At 41.5% G+C, this 16,192-nt stretch overlaps 1 protein-coding gene across 3 annotated transcripts; it reads left to right on the top strand.

Moving 5' to 3' along the window:
- Positions 1-902: 902 nt before the first annotated feature.
- On the top strand, positions 903-15,760 carry nrf1 (nuclear respiratory factor 1). Of its 3 annotated transcripts, none has more exons than XM_020599663.1 (12): positions 903-923; positions 2,910-3,025; positions 3,190-3,334; positions 3,805-3,919; positions 4,076-4,202; positions 4,345-4,485; positions 7,848-8,006; positions 8,332-8,547; positions 8,680-8,778; positions 9,145-9,302; positions 11,088-11,209; positions 14,666-15,760. In XM_020599663.1, exons 2-12 carry the CDS (start codon positions 2,951-2,953, stop codon positions 14,824-14,826), a joined length of 1,518 nt encoding a protein of 505 aa, XP_020455319.1. In that variant the 5' UTR covers positions 903-923; positions 2,910-2,950; the 3' UTR covers positions 14,827-15,760. The 3 variants fall into 3 exon arrangements, with proteins under 3 accessions (XP_020455319.1, XP_020455318.1, XP_020455320.1); XM_020599662.1 differs by lacking the exon at positions 903-923 and adding an exon at positions 947-1,188; XM_020599664.1 differs by lacking the exons at positions 903-923; positions 2,910-3,025 and adding an exon at positions 949-1,188.
- The last annotated feature ends 432 nt before the right edge of the window (positions 15,761-16,192 follow it).

The raw sequence follows: 16,192 nt of genomic DNA on the forward strand, positions 1-16,192 counted from the left end.
TTCATAGATCAAACCTCTGTTGAAGTACGGATTTGATGCCTATAATAAATGTGGCTTGTAGATATATTTTTAACAAACTTAAAAAGTACAAATGTACAAATATAATCTATTAGGAGATTCAATGGGTTCATGTGGGAAAACAGCCATATACCTGAATGACACAGGTGCAGCTGATTGGGGTAACCTGGAAAAACTTGCTTTCGTCCAGCGTCGTTTTTCTTAGCAGTCAAGTTTTTTGTTTTATTGAGATATGCGCTTTTGTTAACACTACACAACTAACCTTAAATACTTTTTGTTTGTTTTGTAGCAAGCAAATAACATTTACCACAACTTCAGTCTGTCAGCGTACAACTACGCCAGAAGCTCAGTGTGCGGGAAGAAAGGGGGCGTGGCTTGCTAGGTCTTATGTGGCATTCAGCGACTGTCGGAAATAATGGCACTAAGAGAGTGCGTGAATGAAGGAAACGGATGGATCTTTATTCAGTAAAAACACGGGACAGGCATTGTGCTTTGGGGGGGTATGATACCCAATGGTCCTACATTCGTGAATGAAGTGAGAATATATATAGTTATATTACCTTTTTAGTGTTTTTAATGTTGCACTTCCAATAAATTAGTATATTATTTGTTTTTATGCGTTTTGTAATACTGGTTTGGCAACAAACTACAAATGCTTTTTGAGTTTGGTCATTACTAATTAAGTATAATGTCTGAAAACTTACCTCCCTTAAAATATCCCTCGATTAACGTATTAAGTAGCTATCTTCAACTGAATCGCTGATTTAAAACATATAGCTACAGGTTTTGCAAAATGTGCGGAATAAGAAATCAAAATACAGTTTACTTTACTAATGCATCAGTAGCCTTCGTCGCGCTAGTATGTCATCATCAGACGATCAGCTGTGCCGTTTCAATGACACCCAGTAAGTTAAATGAAAGGATGGCCACTTAGACAAGAGATTTTAGCGCCTGTCTGTTGTGATACTTGTCACTAAAAGCACTTCAACGTGTATGACTGCGAGTCCTGGAGACAGAAACTCGGGAGGGGCACCTGAAGGCATCATTAGTGTAGATCGTTATTGCATGCGCGCGGTGTTTGCTGCTGTCTGGTTCCACTCTGTCCTCCATTAGAGCTGGGCTCCATCCCTGCTGTACGGCGCAGGCCCGAAGCAGCGCAGCCGCTCTGAGGTTAGTGCCCTACCGCGCAATCTCCATTTATTTCAGCCCCGGCGCAGCCGCATCATCGAACCCGGCAGCGTTGGGGCGAAAGAGGGGAATCGTGTTTTAGGCGCGTATCGACAATAAGCCGAGATAAAGTAGAATAGCTCTGGATGAGACGCAGGCCGTAGGGCCTGTCGTAACTGTTTTGTTTCATATTGTACGGGTTTTATGGGAGCTATGGTGTTACTGAGCTTTACCTTTCATTGTACAGCAAAATAATTTATGTTCGGGGAGCATCAAAACATTTGTTTTTCTGAGTCAGCGTCCATGTCCATTGAGATGACCTAAACTACAACGCAAAATTGTTAGCCAGCTAGCTACTTAGCCAAATGTAGGACATTGCTAGTTTAACGTTAGCTCAGATGGTCAGTCGTCAACCGGCAAGTCGGACAACATTACAACACTGTAACACTTGAGTAATATAACTAACTGTACCTATTTAATACAGGAATATATGCACACGTTCTACTGTAGGTGCTGTGGAAAAATAACCCTTACTGCAGACCATGGATAAGATAGCATGTCAGTGTTATTGTAAGTCGTGCAGCAGTTCGTGCATCATCGTGTTGGTCCTCTCAGCAGCTACAGCCCATGTAGTTAGTTCGTACAGTGGATATATGGAGTACAGTTATCTGGCTGCACTTAATGTGAGACTTTTGACTACTTAACGTTTTGTCATTTTTCTTTTTCTGTCCCTCTTTCAAAGAGAAAGCAGTTGTGCATTAAACAGATATATTCAAATAAATATTGCTTAAATCAGCTCCCCATTATGAATCAAGTGAACAGTTTGTCCCAATTAAATTGCCGCAGTGGTTCATTTCATTCAAAAGGGTGTCCAGGCTGACCATATAAAAAGTCATGTGTTTCAAATTCAACAAATGCATACTGTATGAACTTTTTGTGAGATTTTCCCACTTCTGTCTAACTGTATGGCTCTTCACTCCACACACACTTCACCAATGAGTAGACATTCTCCCTTTCATACATTGACTGCACTTTTCTTACCTACTCTTTAAACATTAGGAATGACCTTTCAGTCACTTGAATTTAAACAATGGTAAATATTGCATGGCACAATTTATTGAATACATATCTTGCTAATTTATTTCTTGTAAGACCTATGATCTGACACAATAAACAGGGAAATCAGACATTACTTTTATGCTTTTGATTACAGTAACATTACAAATATAATTCCTTATTGATCTGGTATGAAGCCCCCTCGAAGCAGAGCATCAGTGGTGCAATGACTGCACTTTAACAATACAAACAACTACAGACATATCTCTATATTATTAATATACACTTTTTGACAGTAGTGAGGAGATTTATAAGTACTGTACCACTTACTGGAAAAATAAAAAATGAAAGTACCTGCTGTGCATGCTCACAGTTATGTCTTCAGTTTGTAGAGTTTAATGGTCTCAGGAAATCCATAAATTTGAATTTACGCACTCAAATTCACATAAATATAAGCATTTCTGATGAGTCTGTGTTAGTTTTAATTCCAGTTATGTTTACCTACATATTGTATTCATAGAATAAGCCTGAGTTTTGTGATTGGTGTGATAGAGTTATTCTGTCACATGACAAAGTACATCTTGCAATATAAATAATAGTAGAATTTGCAGTAATAGTTACTGTATACATATACTCATCTGCATTTTTTCTTTATGTCCTCTCCTCAGCCATTGTACTGTATCTAGCTGTGTAGACCAGGTGGCCAATAATGGAGGATCATGCTGTTCATTCAGCAGAACCCATGACCACCATCGAGGCCAGTGCTGTCAGCCAGGTCCAGCAGGTGCATTTATAACAATAATAACAGGAAGGATGAAGACATAATCATCTTTCATAGCACATTCAGTTATTAATAGATGTTATATAAAGACTGAAGCCACAAATGAGTATCATGATATTTTGTTTAGAGACGTATACCCGATTTACCTGGTTGATTACTGTGTATAGGTACACGTGTCCACATACACTGAAACGTCCATGATGAGTGCTGAGGAAGACTCAACATCTTCACCAGATGATGATCCTTATGATGACACGGACATCCTCAACTCGGCTGGCACAGATGAGGTCACCGCCCACCTGGCTGCTGCAGGTGAGCGGACTCACTGCTCACCTGCATTTGGTTGTTCCAAAAGGGAGAAAGGCTCATTTGCACATACCAAACCAGACATTCTGTGCTGTGTGTGTGTTTTTAGCTGGTGTTCTTATCACCCATCTCTTGAATCTGAGATCAAGTAAAACATACACATATAATGCTGTTAACTGAACAACAGGTGGTGCCAGTGCACTGTTTTGTGGAGGTAGTGTCACTGCAGTATGCTGCCATCTGTCAAGCACCTGACAAAGTTGTGGCCGCCATGAATCCAAATCAAACTGAAGAATAATAACAACCTTATAAGCCATGCATTTCTGAAAACTGTTAAAATCTTAATTAAAAATAATTGAAAAGGCTACAGTTACACAAACTACAGTATGGTGTTTGTTTGGATAACCTTTCTGTAGTCTTACCAACACACAAGCTTGTTCTCTCTCTCTCCCTCTCGCTCTCTCCCTCTCTCTCAGGGCCAGTAGGCATGGCAGCTGCTGCTGCTGTAGCAACTGGTAAGAAAAGAAAAAGGCCTCACATCTTTGAATCAAACCCGTCAATCCGCAAGAGGCAGCAGACCCGTCTGCTCAGGTGAGCTTTAAGCACCAAGAAAACAAATTCTCCCTAATCCCTCTCCTGTGTATTGTCCTTCAACAGCTACAATGCCAGAAATATCTCTCCGAGACATGGTGTATCTTTGTTGCTTTTATTCTGAAGCAGAAAATAAATGTTGATGTATGCTTACAGGAAACTAAGAGCCACACTGGATGAGTACACCACCAGAGTGGGTCAACAGGCCATAGTGCTGTGTATCTCTCCCTCCAAACCAAACCCAGTGTTCAAGGTTTTTGGTGCTGCTCCTCTGGAGAATGTGGTGGGTGTGTTAGTTATAGCATGTTTAACACATGTTGATCTACAAATGGATTCTGTTCATTTTCTGTCATTTTAACTGATAATTAGCAAGTAGTTCCAGCACTAAACAGAAACACTGTTCCACAACTGTTTCTGTCCTCCAGGTGAGGAAGTATAAGAGTATGATGTTGGAGGATCTGGAGAACGCTTTGGCTGAACATGCTCCTGCTGGTGGAGAGCTGGCCTCAGAGCTGCCACCCCTCACCATTGATGGCATCCCTGTCTCTGTGGACAAGATGACCCAGGTCAGGCTCAGTGCTGTCTGTTTATCTGTTATGGTCCAAACCGCCTAATTAAAAGAGCCTTGTATATTTTGGTATTACAGTGGTCCCTCGTTAATCGTGGGAGTTACGTTCTAAAAATAACCCGCAATAGGCGAAATCCGTGAAGTAGTCAGCTTTATTTTTTACAATGATTATAGATGTTTTAAGGCTGTAAAACCCCTCACTACACACTTTATACACTTTTCTCGGACAGGCATTAACATTTTCACACTTTTCTCTCTGGTTTAAACACTCTCAAAGTTCTAACCTTCGTGTGGGATGGTTAGCATCTTCCTCTGCCTTCTGGGTGCTACCGCAGGTCCCTTTGACGTTTCGTCGACATTGTGGGGTTTGTTGGGGAGAAAACTTGCAAACATACAGTACAGCACTTCAGAGTCACACTGCTAGCGATCGAAGATTTATGTAAATTTGGCAAGCTGAACGCATTCTGTACTGTACAGGAGACACGGCATGCAAAAAGCATGCAAAATTGCACTAAAAAAATCCGCGAAACTGCGAGGCCGCGAAAGGTGAACCGTGTTATAGCGAGGGACCACTGTATACAGCTGCTCCTTTGTAGAAACTGACAAATTCAAAATGCCCTGTCATTCTCTGAGAAACAAACACAATGTCTGCATTCCCAGCAGAGGGCACCAGTTGGCAACAAATCAGAATCACAGACTGTGTCTCATGTCTGTTGTGAAGAAGAGCTTAACTATCAGCTTTGTAAATCAGGCAAATGGTATGCCTCCTGTATAAGTAGTGGTTGCTTCTGAAAACAAGCCAAACCTTCTGCCTTTGATCCACAAGTTCTGAGAGTAAGTGCAGAGTAGACTGCTCTTGGTTGGCCTTTCACTACAACATTAGCACTACAGGCAGCCTGAGTCCTCTCTTCACCCAAGGGAGCCCAGCTTGTTTACTCTGCCATCCCAGTGCTGACGCATTCTCTGGATCATCATCAGAGTAACCAGTATGACAGCAGCCCTCAGAGACAGTCCTCAACCCTTGGAGCAAAGTAGCCAATCCCAGGGCAAGACAAGTCCTCGGAGGGCCTCTCTTAGTTGGCGCTTGTTTTTCTGGAGGTTGTAGGATGATATTATTGTGAGTAACCTATTGCCTCACTTAGCTTGGCCAAGCCAGGTAGAAAGGTGTGGGTGGGGGGTTTTAGAGGTATGTGTGTCATGCATTGGAGACAGGATGTTGTCCAGTCTCTCTAGGCAAGGCTGAACTGTGGAAATGGCAAGCATGAAGATGAGAGCTCTGCAATGAAAAAGAAATCATTGAAACATAGTTCTCCTGATGCATATCAGGAGTGCCTTTAATTTCTTCTCTGCAAACATCTGCAGTAGGTTTTGTGCATCTGAATAAATCGTATAACTAAATAAATGAGGTGATATAGGCAGATGCCATGGCCTGATATATGGAGCATCTGTAGCAGGTGATCCTGGGTCTGGCCTGAGCCCATAATTACCCCCTAGCCTTGTTAGGGCCAGGGACCTGGCAACATAGCCACCTTCCTGAATGCTGATTGGACCATTGCTAGCGGGATTAGGATTGGGGGGTAGGGTAGTGGGTGTGAGGACAACATGCCACTTAACTTAGGAGTCGCTGTAATTAGGCCATCTGGCCTTGCACACACAGCCACATTCACCCACCGTTTCATTGGTGGAAATATAAGAATCTTTTTGCTACTAAGTTCTTTTTTCCTCGCTAATCCAAGTTGTCAGCCCAGTGGTGGCAGCCTTTGTTTTTCTAAAGCTGCTGTGGTAAAATAACAAACATCCATTTTCTATCAAGATCCATTTTGCCATATCTCTCTATCTCTATGTGATGTGATGAAGAACTGTGTATTGATGGTTTGTGAGTGTGAGTTGGAAAGGGGGCTTGGGGGGGATTTATTTCTCCTGGAACCAAATTTAGTCCATGATGTCAAGGCAGCCAGACACTGCAGTGCCTCATTGTGCAATATAATCCTTTGGTGATGCTTGCATATTACCAGGACACTGAGGACATTGGCACTGAACCCCACCCCCACTTGTCAGTGAGTGGGAGTGTATGCCTATTCTAGAAGTGTTGTGGTGATGGTGAATGGCTTTGCATGCTGCTCACTGAAGTATGTATGCTAGAGGATGATCAATAGCAAGTAAATTAGATTAGATTACGGCCACCATGCACTCCGTCTCGCTGATTTGGGTCACAACTTCAGAAGGCCTCCTGTGCAACATGGCAGATAAAGAAAGAAATAAAGGAAAGGAGGCACTCATCACTCAAAAGCAATTAAAAATAGACTAGGTCTATGGTCAGCTCTTTCTGGGTTATCTGCTTTCATTAAGCCCCTACTCAGGTGGTAGTGTATCAGGTAACCCTAGCTAAAACTAAATATTAGACCTCGAAGTATAACACATTACAGTTCAACCTCACCGCGTTCTCTAGAAAGACCATACATTATGAGTTAATCAACACCTCTCTCCATTAGGTTCAAAAGAACTGAACATTATAACCTTGATGAAGGTAGAATTTATTACTATACTGTAGGATTAGCTTTAGCTAGGTTTTCCTAATAAATTGCCCACTTAATATAACATCAGGGTTCATGAATGAACCAATTTCAAGTACCCAGCTGCTATTTTAAGACTGGTTTTATTAATCCAGCTATTTCCAAAGCGAGATGAATGAAGTGGGATTTGTAATAGCTTGTTACATGAATACATATTATTTAACAAGTCTCCCAGGGGAGAAGATTAAAAATTTAAAAATGAAATTTTCGCCCATATTTTTGTATTATTGCTATTGACCTGCACTAAAAAGACTTGGTTCTCTTACTTTATTGTTTGTGAATGGTATGCTCAAGTGTAGTGGACACACTCAGCAATACAGTCAATTCACAGTAATGAAAGTGTGATTTGAGTCTGTGCACAACTCCATAAAATAGCATGTCATGAGTGATCAAAGTTAATCTAATGTTTTTGTTTGATATAGATTTTCTTTTTAACAAAATTGACCCGCGTATCCTTATGAATACTTACACTGAGTGTACTGGAGCTTGTGCTGGGACAGTTTGATTGCTGAACTGTGTCGAACCACCCCTGTTATTCCCTTGGTATCTGTCTAATGCACCAGGCTGGAGCCACAGCCATAGATTGATCTGTTAATAAATATGAGTGCTTTGGTCTCCTTTTAGAAAGTGTGCTTCTATTTATAGACCTTGACCACCTCAGCACCTGCCAGCAGGTACCCGATCAATACAAGCCTCCTGCTTCCTGCTCAAGGGCGTGTGTGCTCACCGTGTTAGAGTTTTGATGTTTGCGTCAACTCTGTCTCCATGCATCTGTGTTTTGCTTCAGGCCCAGCTGCGAGCATTCATCCCAGAGATGCTGAAGTACTCAACAGGCCGAGGGAAGCCTGGCTGGGGTAAGGAGAGCTGCAAGCCAGTGTGGTGGCCTGAGGACATCCCTTGGGCCAATGTCCGCAGCGATGTCCGCACAGAGGAGCAGAAACAGAGGGTGAGAAAAAAATTGATGTGATAATGTCATACTTTGTTGGTACCCACAGGGAAATACTGTATTTCACTTCTCCCCTGCTTCAAATAACCTTTATTCTTCTTAAGCCTCCATTTCTACATTGTATATTTGAGGTAAAATAGTAAAAAGCATTTTCCAAATGGTGCCACGTCTGCCTATTTCAGGTGTAAATAGTATCTGATGACCTGGCATCTATAGACACTCTATATCCTGACCACCAGTTACCTGTGGGACAGTAGATAATCTGGCATTCATTGTCTGGCATCAGTTAAATTATACTCATGAACTCATATTTTTACTTCCCCAGGTGTCTTGGACGCAGGCTCTGCGGACCATTGTGAAGAACTGCTACAAGCAACATGGCCGTGAGGATCTGTTGTATGCTTTTGAAGACCACCAGATAGTTACATCAACAACCACTCAGCACCACTTGACCACAGCGCAGGGCATCGCTCACCTTGTGCCCTCACAGACTGTAGTACAGACCATCAACAACCCTGATGGAACAGTCTCGCTTATTCAGGTTTTTTTTTTTTTTTCTTTTTGTAGTTTGATCATTTGTGGACCTTTTTAAAGTCACAATCCTATTTAGTTTTACTAAAGTTTAATACACTTGGTGTTCTCTTTCTGTATTTTGGGACTGTATCTCGCTCAGGTTGGCACAGGACACACAGTTGCCACTCTGGCAGATGCCTCAGAGCTGCCTGGTGTGACGGTGGCACAGGTTAACTACTCCACTGTGACTGATGGAGAGGTATCGCCAACATGCACAAACCTCTAAATCACTTTTTATATAAACACACATTCTGATCATAGGCTGCATACACTGCCACTCAAAATATGTAACCTACAAGTGTGCAGTTTTTTTTCTTCATAACTGCACTAATAAAGCCCAGGTCAACAACTTTTTAATTTCATAAATCCATTAACTGAAGAGAGTTGCCACTAATGCCTTAATGACAAATAAAAATATTTACTGCAGCAAATGAAGTGATTTTTGTTAAGTGCATCAAAACACAAGCCAGAGGACCGCCAATCCAATAACAGCAATTTTTCACAACTCTTCTAATGCCATGCTGATGGTCAGCTACCTTCTGCAGTAAATTATATTTCTCTCCAGGTGGAGCAGAACTGGGCAACCCTCCAGGGCGGGGAGATGACAATCCAAACCACTCAAGCATCAGAGGCCACACAGGCGGTAGCATCTCTGGCTGAAGCTGCTGTTGTTGCCAGTCAGGAGATTCAACCTGGAGCCACTGTCACAATGGCTCTCAACAGGTGATGAAAAACTGAATGTTCAATTTTTGCAGTTTTGGAGCAAACTGGGCTTTTAAATCACAAGTGTAACGCAGCACCTTAGATGGCCTAGACCTCGACTTGCCAGCAGAGGTCAAAAGAAAGAGTTCAAGAATTACAGAATCAGATCAGAAAGGCATAGTTAGAAATTGGATTGGACTGCTAGCAACAGAAAAGCAGAGGTGACGGCATAAAGGTGTCACTGCTGAGCTGTCACCAACTTTCTAGTACAGAATGTTCATATACTGTAGGATTCTGTGTTTGGCTTTCACTCACACAACCCCCTTGGGTGCTGACTTACTTGCAGTAGTGCCAGCAAATACTGCAGAGTGTAAGAAGAATCCATAATTGCACAGGCACCTCCAGCAACTGAATGAGAATGGGACAACTGTCAGGGCAGGTCACTTAGGTCCCCTGGAGGTGAGTCTGCTACATCTGATCCTGGGTCAGCATGTAATTAATTAGCCTGTGAGGTGCACACGCATTAAATTGGTTGTCAGCCACATACAGTATTTCCTTGTGCTAACAGCTTAGTGTAATTTTGGTAATGAAAAAACACTAGGTGATAAATACAGTATGGCTTAATAATGTGACAAATTCAGTAAAGTATGTACAGATTATATAGATGTTGTTTTTCTGAAGGGAAATCAGCCACGCAGATCTTGGAGAATTAACAAAGTCGCTTTCTTTAGTCTTTGGCTTAAATTAAAGCCTCCAGTCATTTAGCCAGTGATAGAGAAACTTCCCCATCTATAGTTTTGATATCTGTGATCTTTCAGGTCTTACAGGTTTTTAACTTGCTAAATTCATCAGCTAGCCTTAGTGAGGTACTTAGATGTTAGCTGGATTTTCACTGCAGTACTGTCAAGGCAATAATATCCGATGTGTATGGGTATGTCCCACCGGGGCTTGTTACCTGCACCCACCTGAGTCTCCTTCCCCTCCCCTCTCCTTCCCTCTCCTGCTGCTGTTTACCTGTGCTCAGCGACTCTGGGCTCTCTGCTCTACAGGCTCTGGAACATTATGTCTCTGTTTTCCAGCTCCAGAGGGGGAATAAAGCCTCTTTCTCTCATCTTTTCTGCTGTGTTGACATTGTGACCAAAAATGGCACCATATCGCGTGACATAATTCATCCGTAACGGTCAACTGCAAAATACAGTTAGCAAGATCTTTTATTGCTGCGTGTTAACTGTCAACTCCACATCAATGTAATAAAGCTATCCCTCACAACAGGTTGTAATTTGGTGAAATTATCAAATTTGTGGAACAGCAAGTTGGCACACAGTGTTACTGCTGGACAGAAAAACTGTCACCGAGGCTTACTAAGAAGTATTTTATACCACTGCCATCAGCTTACTGAACATCTAGTTGGATATTATCCACATACAGCCATGATATGAATGCATCATAACTGTCTGCATTTTCTCAGCTCCTCCTCCTACTCATCTGTCCATCTGTATTTCTATCTCAAAAGTGATTATCAACCAAGCTGTGAACAGTTCCATTAGTTCATAACAACGCTGGTGTGGTAATAGGCTCACGGTAATTCCACTGGAGAGATCTGGTTAATAAAACTACTTTGTTAGACCCGTAGCACCTGGCCTTTAGCAAGATGTGACAGATTCTCCATAAGTCCAGACTAGAAAAGCCTCTTAGAGCTCATGCACTCCTACCTCTTCACCCACATCTCTCTAATAACCCTTGCCGTTTGTGAGCAGACAGTGCGTGTGTGTGAACATCTAACATATGTGTCTGTTTGTATTGCAGTGAGGCAGCAGCCCATGCTGTAGCAACACTTGCGGAGGCCACCCTACAAGGTGGAGGTCAGATTGTCCTTGCAGAGACAGCGGCTGCTGTTGGGGCACTGGCTGGGGTTCAGGATGCCACAGGTACATATTCATCTGTAATTTTATCATCAACCTGAACATGAACATCCAAAATACACACACCTCAAAAGACTAAATTACTGAGCTGAGAGCTTCTTTCTTTCAACTGTGTGTAGATTATTATCGCACAGTGTATTCTTCAGACAGTGGGTTCATCATCTAGAGAAGTTGAATTTGTTTCTTTCTTCTGTGATCTGGTGATCTTCTGTCTGAATTTATGCACATTTAAATAAATCATATTTCATCAGCTGTCTGCATAAATGAATGTAACAGCCACAGCCGAATACATAGGAACCAATCTTTATTTCACTGTGTTATTGTTCCATTGAAGACATTTCTAATTAGTCTCACTAAGTGTAAGCTTCCCTTCAGTAGCACTGTGGTGAGGCCACTGTGCTCCTACACCCTAATCTACTCTGTGATGATGTATGTGTGTCTTGTAGCAGTACTTCCTTCTTTTAAAGATACATTAGCTGCATGAGCCTTTTGTCAGCCTTCTTCCATGTTTACTGCATACACTGCTGTGGAGGTGTCATCTGGGACTGGAACAGTTTATAGTGACAGCCTCACATCCTTGTTGGATAACACTAGTAACCGTTTTTGACATGTGTTCAGTCAGTGTCCTCAAAGGTAAAGCTATTTCTTGTCAATAAGTAGCATAATGATATTTTTCTATACTATCCCGGTGTTTCCAGTGACTCCTGGCTTTCTCTTTGTTGGCACACTATGACCTAACACTTACCAGTTTTATAGGTAGGCATATGAATTTGCTGTCTTAAAAGCAGTTGGTTTGAAACAAGTTTGATTGAGGTGCTAATGGTCTCATTATTTCTTGTTTGGATTTTGGAGTCCATGATTTGATGCATCATTTAGCAATTCAGTCATTTATTGTAGCAGATTAATATTTTGAATCATAGTAAATTATAATAAATGTAATGATACAACAACTGAATTATAGCACCCGAATTCCGAACGCTCACAAATATAAATAATAAACAGGAAGTTCTACCCAGACAAAGTTTAGCTAGTCTCTCATCTTGTCAATCTCCCAATCTTGTTATTATTGGTGATTTCTTCTAATCAGTTCCGTCCTACAATGAGGTAAATACACACACGTGCCCATGAAATGCTCATTTTAGTACCTCTAGATTAGCTTTGCATCCCTCATAACTCCAAATAGTCTGTAATTATTTCAGAACGATAAAACCAGTCACTTCCTAAAAACGAGAGGACAGTTCATGAACGCACAAAACTTCTGCTGCCGGTGTTTCATTAAAAGCAAACAGCACAACGAACCACGAGGGCATTAATTAATTTGAATTTCTCCTCCATAGATAGGTAAACAACGGTATATGTACCAATGAAAAGAGATGTGTAACACTAAAAAAAGCATGTAATTGAGAAACCCCATATTTTAGTAACTTCTCCAGCTTTACAACAATTCTCTCTAATGTTACAGAAACAACACATTAACAGACATGCAACTGTCAGGGGCAGCATGTAAAGCTAATGTCCAGGGTGAACTCAGTTATAAGGCCAGATGAGTAAAAGCTGAACACTGTCTCTTTAATAAGAGCACTGGTCACAAACCAAACGGCACACAATGCCAGTTGTCTGATTTCAACATGTATCACTCTCAGGTCGATATTCCAGTCCAGGGTCAGAGCCAGCAAACTCACACATCCAGCAGTGGAAACATCACTCCCTCACTCACTCAAGTTGCTCCAAGGTTGGTAAAACCAACTGGTGGTCACTGCATCTTCCCCTACACAACCACATACAGTCCCAAAGTAGTGAAATTAATTCCAACAGGTAATGTAGCACCGGCAATAACATCATGGATCGTTAGAATCCTTTCGTTAACCGGCATCACATCATATGTGGCAGACACGGTGGCCTCAAGCAGTAAAAACAAACATGTACTGTGCTCTGGGGGAGTCCTGCCTTGATGACCTTATCATCAACCACGGCGGTGGCTTCACTGGCCGGCTGCTTGTAGGTTAGACCCGGTCAGGTAAAACAGTAAGTCCCCTGTACAGGAATATTCCCAGACATGCAGTAGCCTCAGGCCCTGTATTTTTCTCCACATCCTCTGATCACTTTAGGTCATGTCTAAGATGATAATTCACCATTGTAACATTGTAGATAAGTCAAAAAAAAACAGGGAAAAGCATGCCATAGGCTCTTTAAAGTATACCAGTCCAGGGGCATGAACAGGTCCCTCAGGGGCCCTCCTAAAGAGCTTTGACCCACTCCATTATCAGTCATGGTCTAATCACTAGGCCAGCTGTCAGCACACGCAATTAGTTCCTCTAGGTTGACTTTATACATGTATAAACACATACAATTAAAAATAGCAAAAAGTACATAGTAAAACATTATGCTAAATGCAGAAATATGTCTAGTGTGCCAGTCTGTTTTTGACAGTTTGTACACTGAGTCAAATTTTTTAAATCAAACATCTACAGCCTTTGTTGGTTGAAATCTTGCTTCCTAAACCATAAGCAGTCATTTGGCTGCAAGAGCTCAGTTACAAAAACTAATAGAGCCAGTCCTCCTTCTGACTATTGACCTTAGCTAGTAGTGTAGCGCTACATAGGAGTGAAGAGCACCGCTTGAAGTGCACTGGCCCAAACATCACATGCAGACATATACACACTAATTGACACATAGGGCCACACCAGGCATGGCCCTTAATGCCTTGGTAACCATGTTTGCGTGGCCAAGTGAGGCACTTCATTCAGTAGCTGTGCTGTCTCTGTACATCACCGTGCCAGGCTGACACCTTGGTCCGTAAACCCTCTTCCATAGTTACTGTTAGGACAGTTTAACCCTGTCACAATTCACCAGTGAAGAGGCTTTTCTAGAGTCCATATTACCAACCTGACAAATGGGGCCTCATTTTATTTTGAATAAACATAAGATTGCTAATAATGAAGTTGTAGAATTTCATATTTTGCTCTAAAAAATTTTTTTAAATATTGTAGGAATTAAAATATACTATATTTGAAAACAGCCCTGTGTCATCTCAGGTATATGGACGTATATATAATGGATTCATGTGTAATGTTTATTGGGTATGTCCAACTTCTTAGCTCACAGTAATGGGAGCTGGCTGGACGTGAGCCACTACCATCCTCTACACTGACCTTCTTGCCTTCCTGTCACACTGACAGCTTGTAGGGTGGGGAAGAGGCACACGTGACCGCAGTAATAATCCCTACAGGCACGCACTCACAGCTGGGTATGGGGGTAGCTGAAGACGTTCAATTGGACCATTGTTCAGAAATGCCATCTCTGAAACATGGCTGCCTCCTGTCTCTTGGACTCGACTGCCTTCCAAGCACCACATCAGACATAAACTCTCATAAGAAGATTTCTTGTTTGTGCCTGCTTAGCATTATTAATGGTGTTGGTCCTGTGTATCTAAATCCAAACTGTTACACTCCCTTTCTGCAGGTCTGGTCCAGATTCCAGTCAGCATGTACCAGACTGTTGTGACAAGCCTTGCCCAAGGCAGCCGGCCTGTCCAGGTTGCCATGGCACCTGTGGCTACACGCATAGATAACACTGTCACGCTGGATGGCCAGGCAGTGGAGGTTGTGACCCTAGAGCAGTGACACTTAGGAGCCTGGGAGGAGTAGAAGGCACTGAATGGCCACCTTGGAGATTTGTCTGTCCTACTGTTTTCCAAGACATCATGCTGTGTACAATGTCAAATATATTTTTAAATGCGCATCTGCAGAATGAAAAGTCAGTTATCAGTGGATTGTGTTTACTATGTAAAGATATTGCTTTTGTTGGTGTAAATTTTTTTCCCAATTTAGCTTTGCTTTTTTTTTAGCTCAGTGATGTTGAGTAATTTATTTCTTTACAATTAACCTATACTTAAAACAAAGATGAACCAAAAAACCCAGGAGGAAAGCCACTGCTGCTTGATTTCAGTATCATCTTTTAGCCTAAATGTTCTGTTATTAGGACACATTTACATTACAGTGCCATTGTCAGAAATCACCCCTCTCTGTTTCCTTGCTCACTGTTCTAAATTTCCCCCCTCAGCTCACCTAAAAGTCTTAGTGTAAGCATCTGAGCTGTGGACACACCCACTTTTCTCATTGGATGATAAAATATTATGCTAAAATACTATCTTATAATGTGCTTTTTTGTGCTGTTTTACCGTTGTCCACACACATGCCAAGATTTGTGAAGACTCAGGATGTACATCAATGTGTTTTATACTGCTGGATGGCTGAGCTGACTTCTTGAATCAGCCACATTGTCTACCAAATTTCTTTACTGTGTATGCATTTACAGTATATGTTAATTTTTTTACATGAACTCCCTTATATGTCATTTCGGCCTCGGTGGCGTACACCACTTTGTATATCACAGGAAGTTGCTCATGTAGGACAGGAGTTGCATTATTTGTGATGTAAATATCAAAAATAATTTCTTTAAATCTTGCATTCAAAATGTGTGCTAAGAATCTACTTAGCTCCCACCAAACCTATGTATTTAAAAAAAATGAAGTTCAATAAAATGGCTGCTGTTTACCACTCATAATGTTACTGTCTTGGTTATCAGTACACTGTTCATCCAAAAGGCTTAACCATCAAGGGATACACGAATTGTTAAAGCTACATTAGTTAATAATTTTCATATTAACACTGATTTAAATGATTACATGCAATAAGGGCAGCTCCGCAATGCCTTTAGCATCTTGGCTGATTGTTTGGGTTTGATATATTGCATGTTTAATGTATGGTGCCATTTCCTAACTCTTATCAACCTATGCAAGTGGCCATATACAGCATAATCCCAATAAACTTATTTTACAATAGCTACAGTACATGTCGGGCTCCTAAGGGTAGACAAAGTTGAAGAGGACTATTGGGAATCTAGCAAGAACATTTTTCTCAGAAGTTGGCAAATACTAAAACAGAGCAGTAAATATCAGGCTTATATTTGTCAGACTGAAAAACATGA

The sequence above is a fragment of the Monopterus albus genome, unplaced genomic scaffold (genome assembly GCF_001952655.1).
Source record: "Monopterus albus unplaced genomic scaffold, M_albus_1.0 scaffold41.1, whole genome shotgun sequence".
Classification (NCBI taxonomy): domain Eukaryota; kingdom Metazoa; phylum Chordata; class Actinopteri; order Synbranchiformes; family Synbranchidae; genus Monopterus; species Monopterus albus.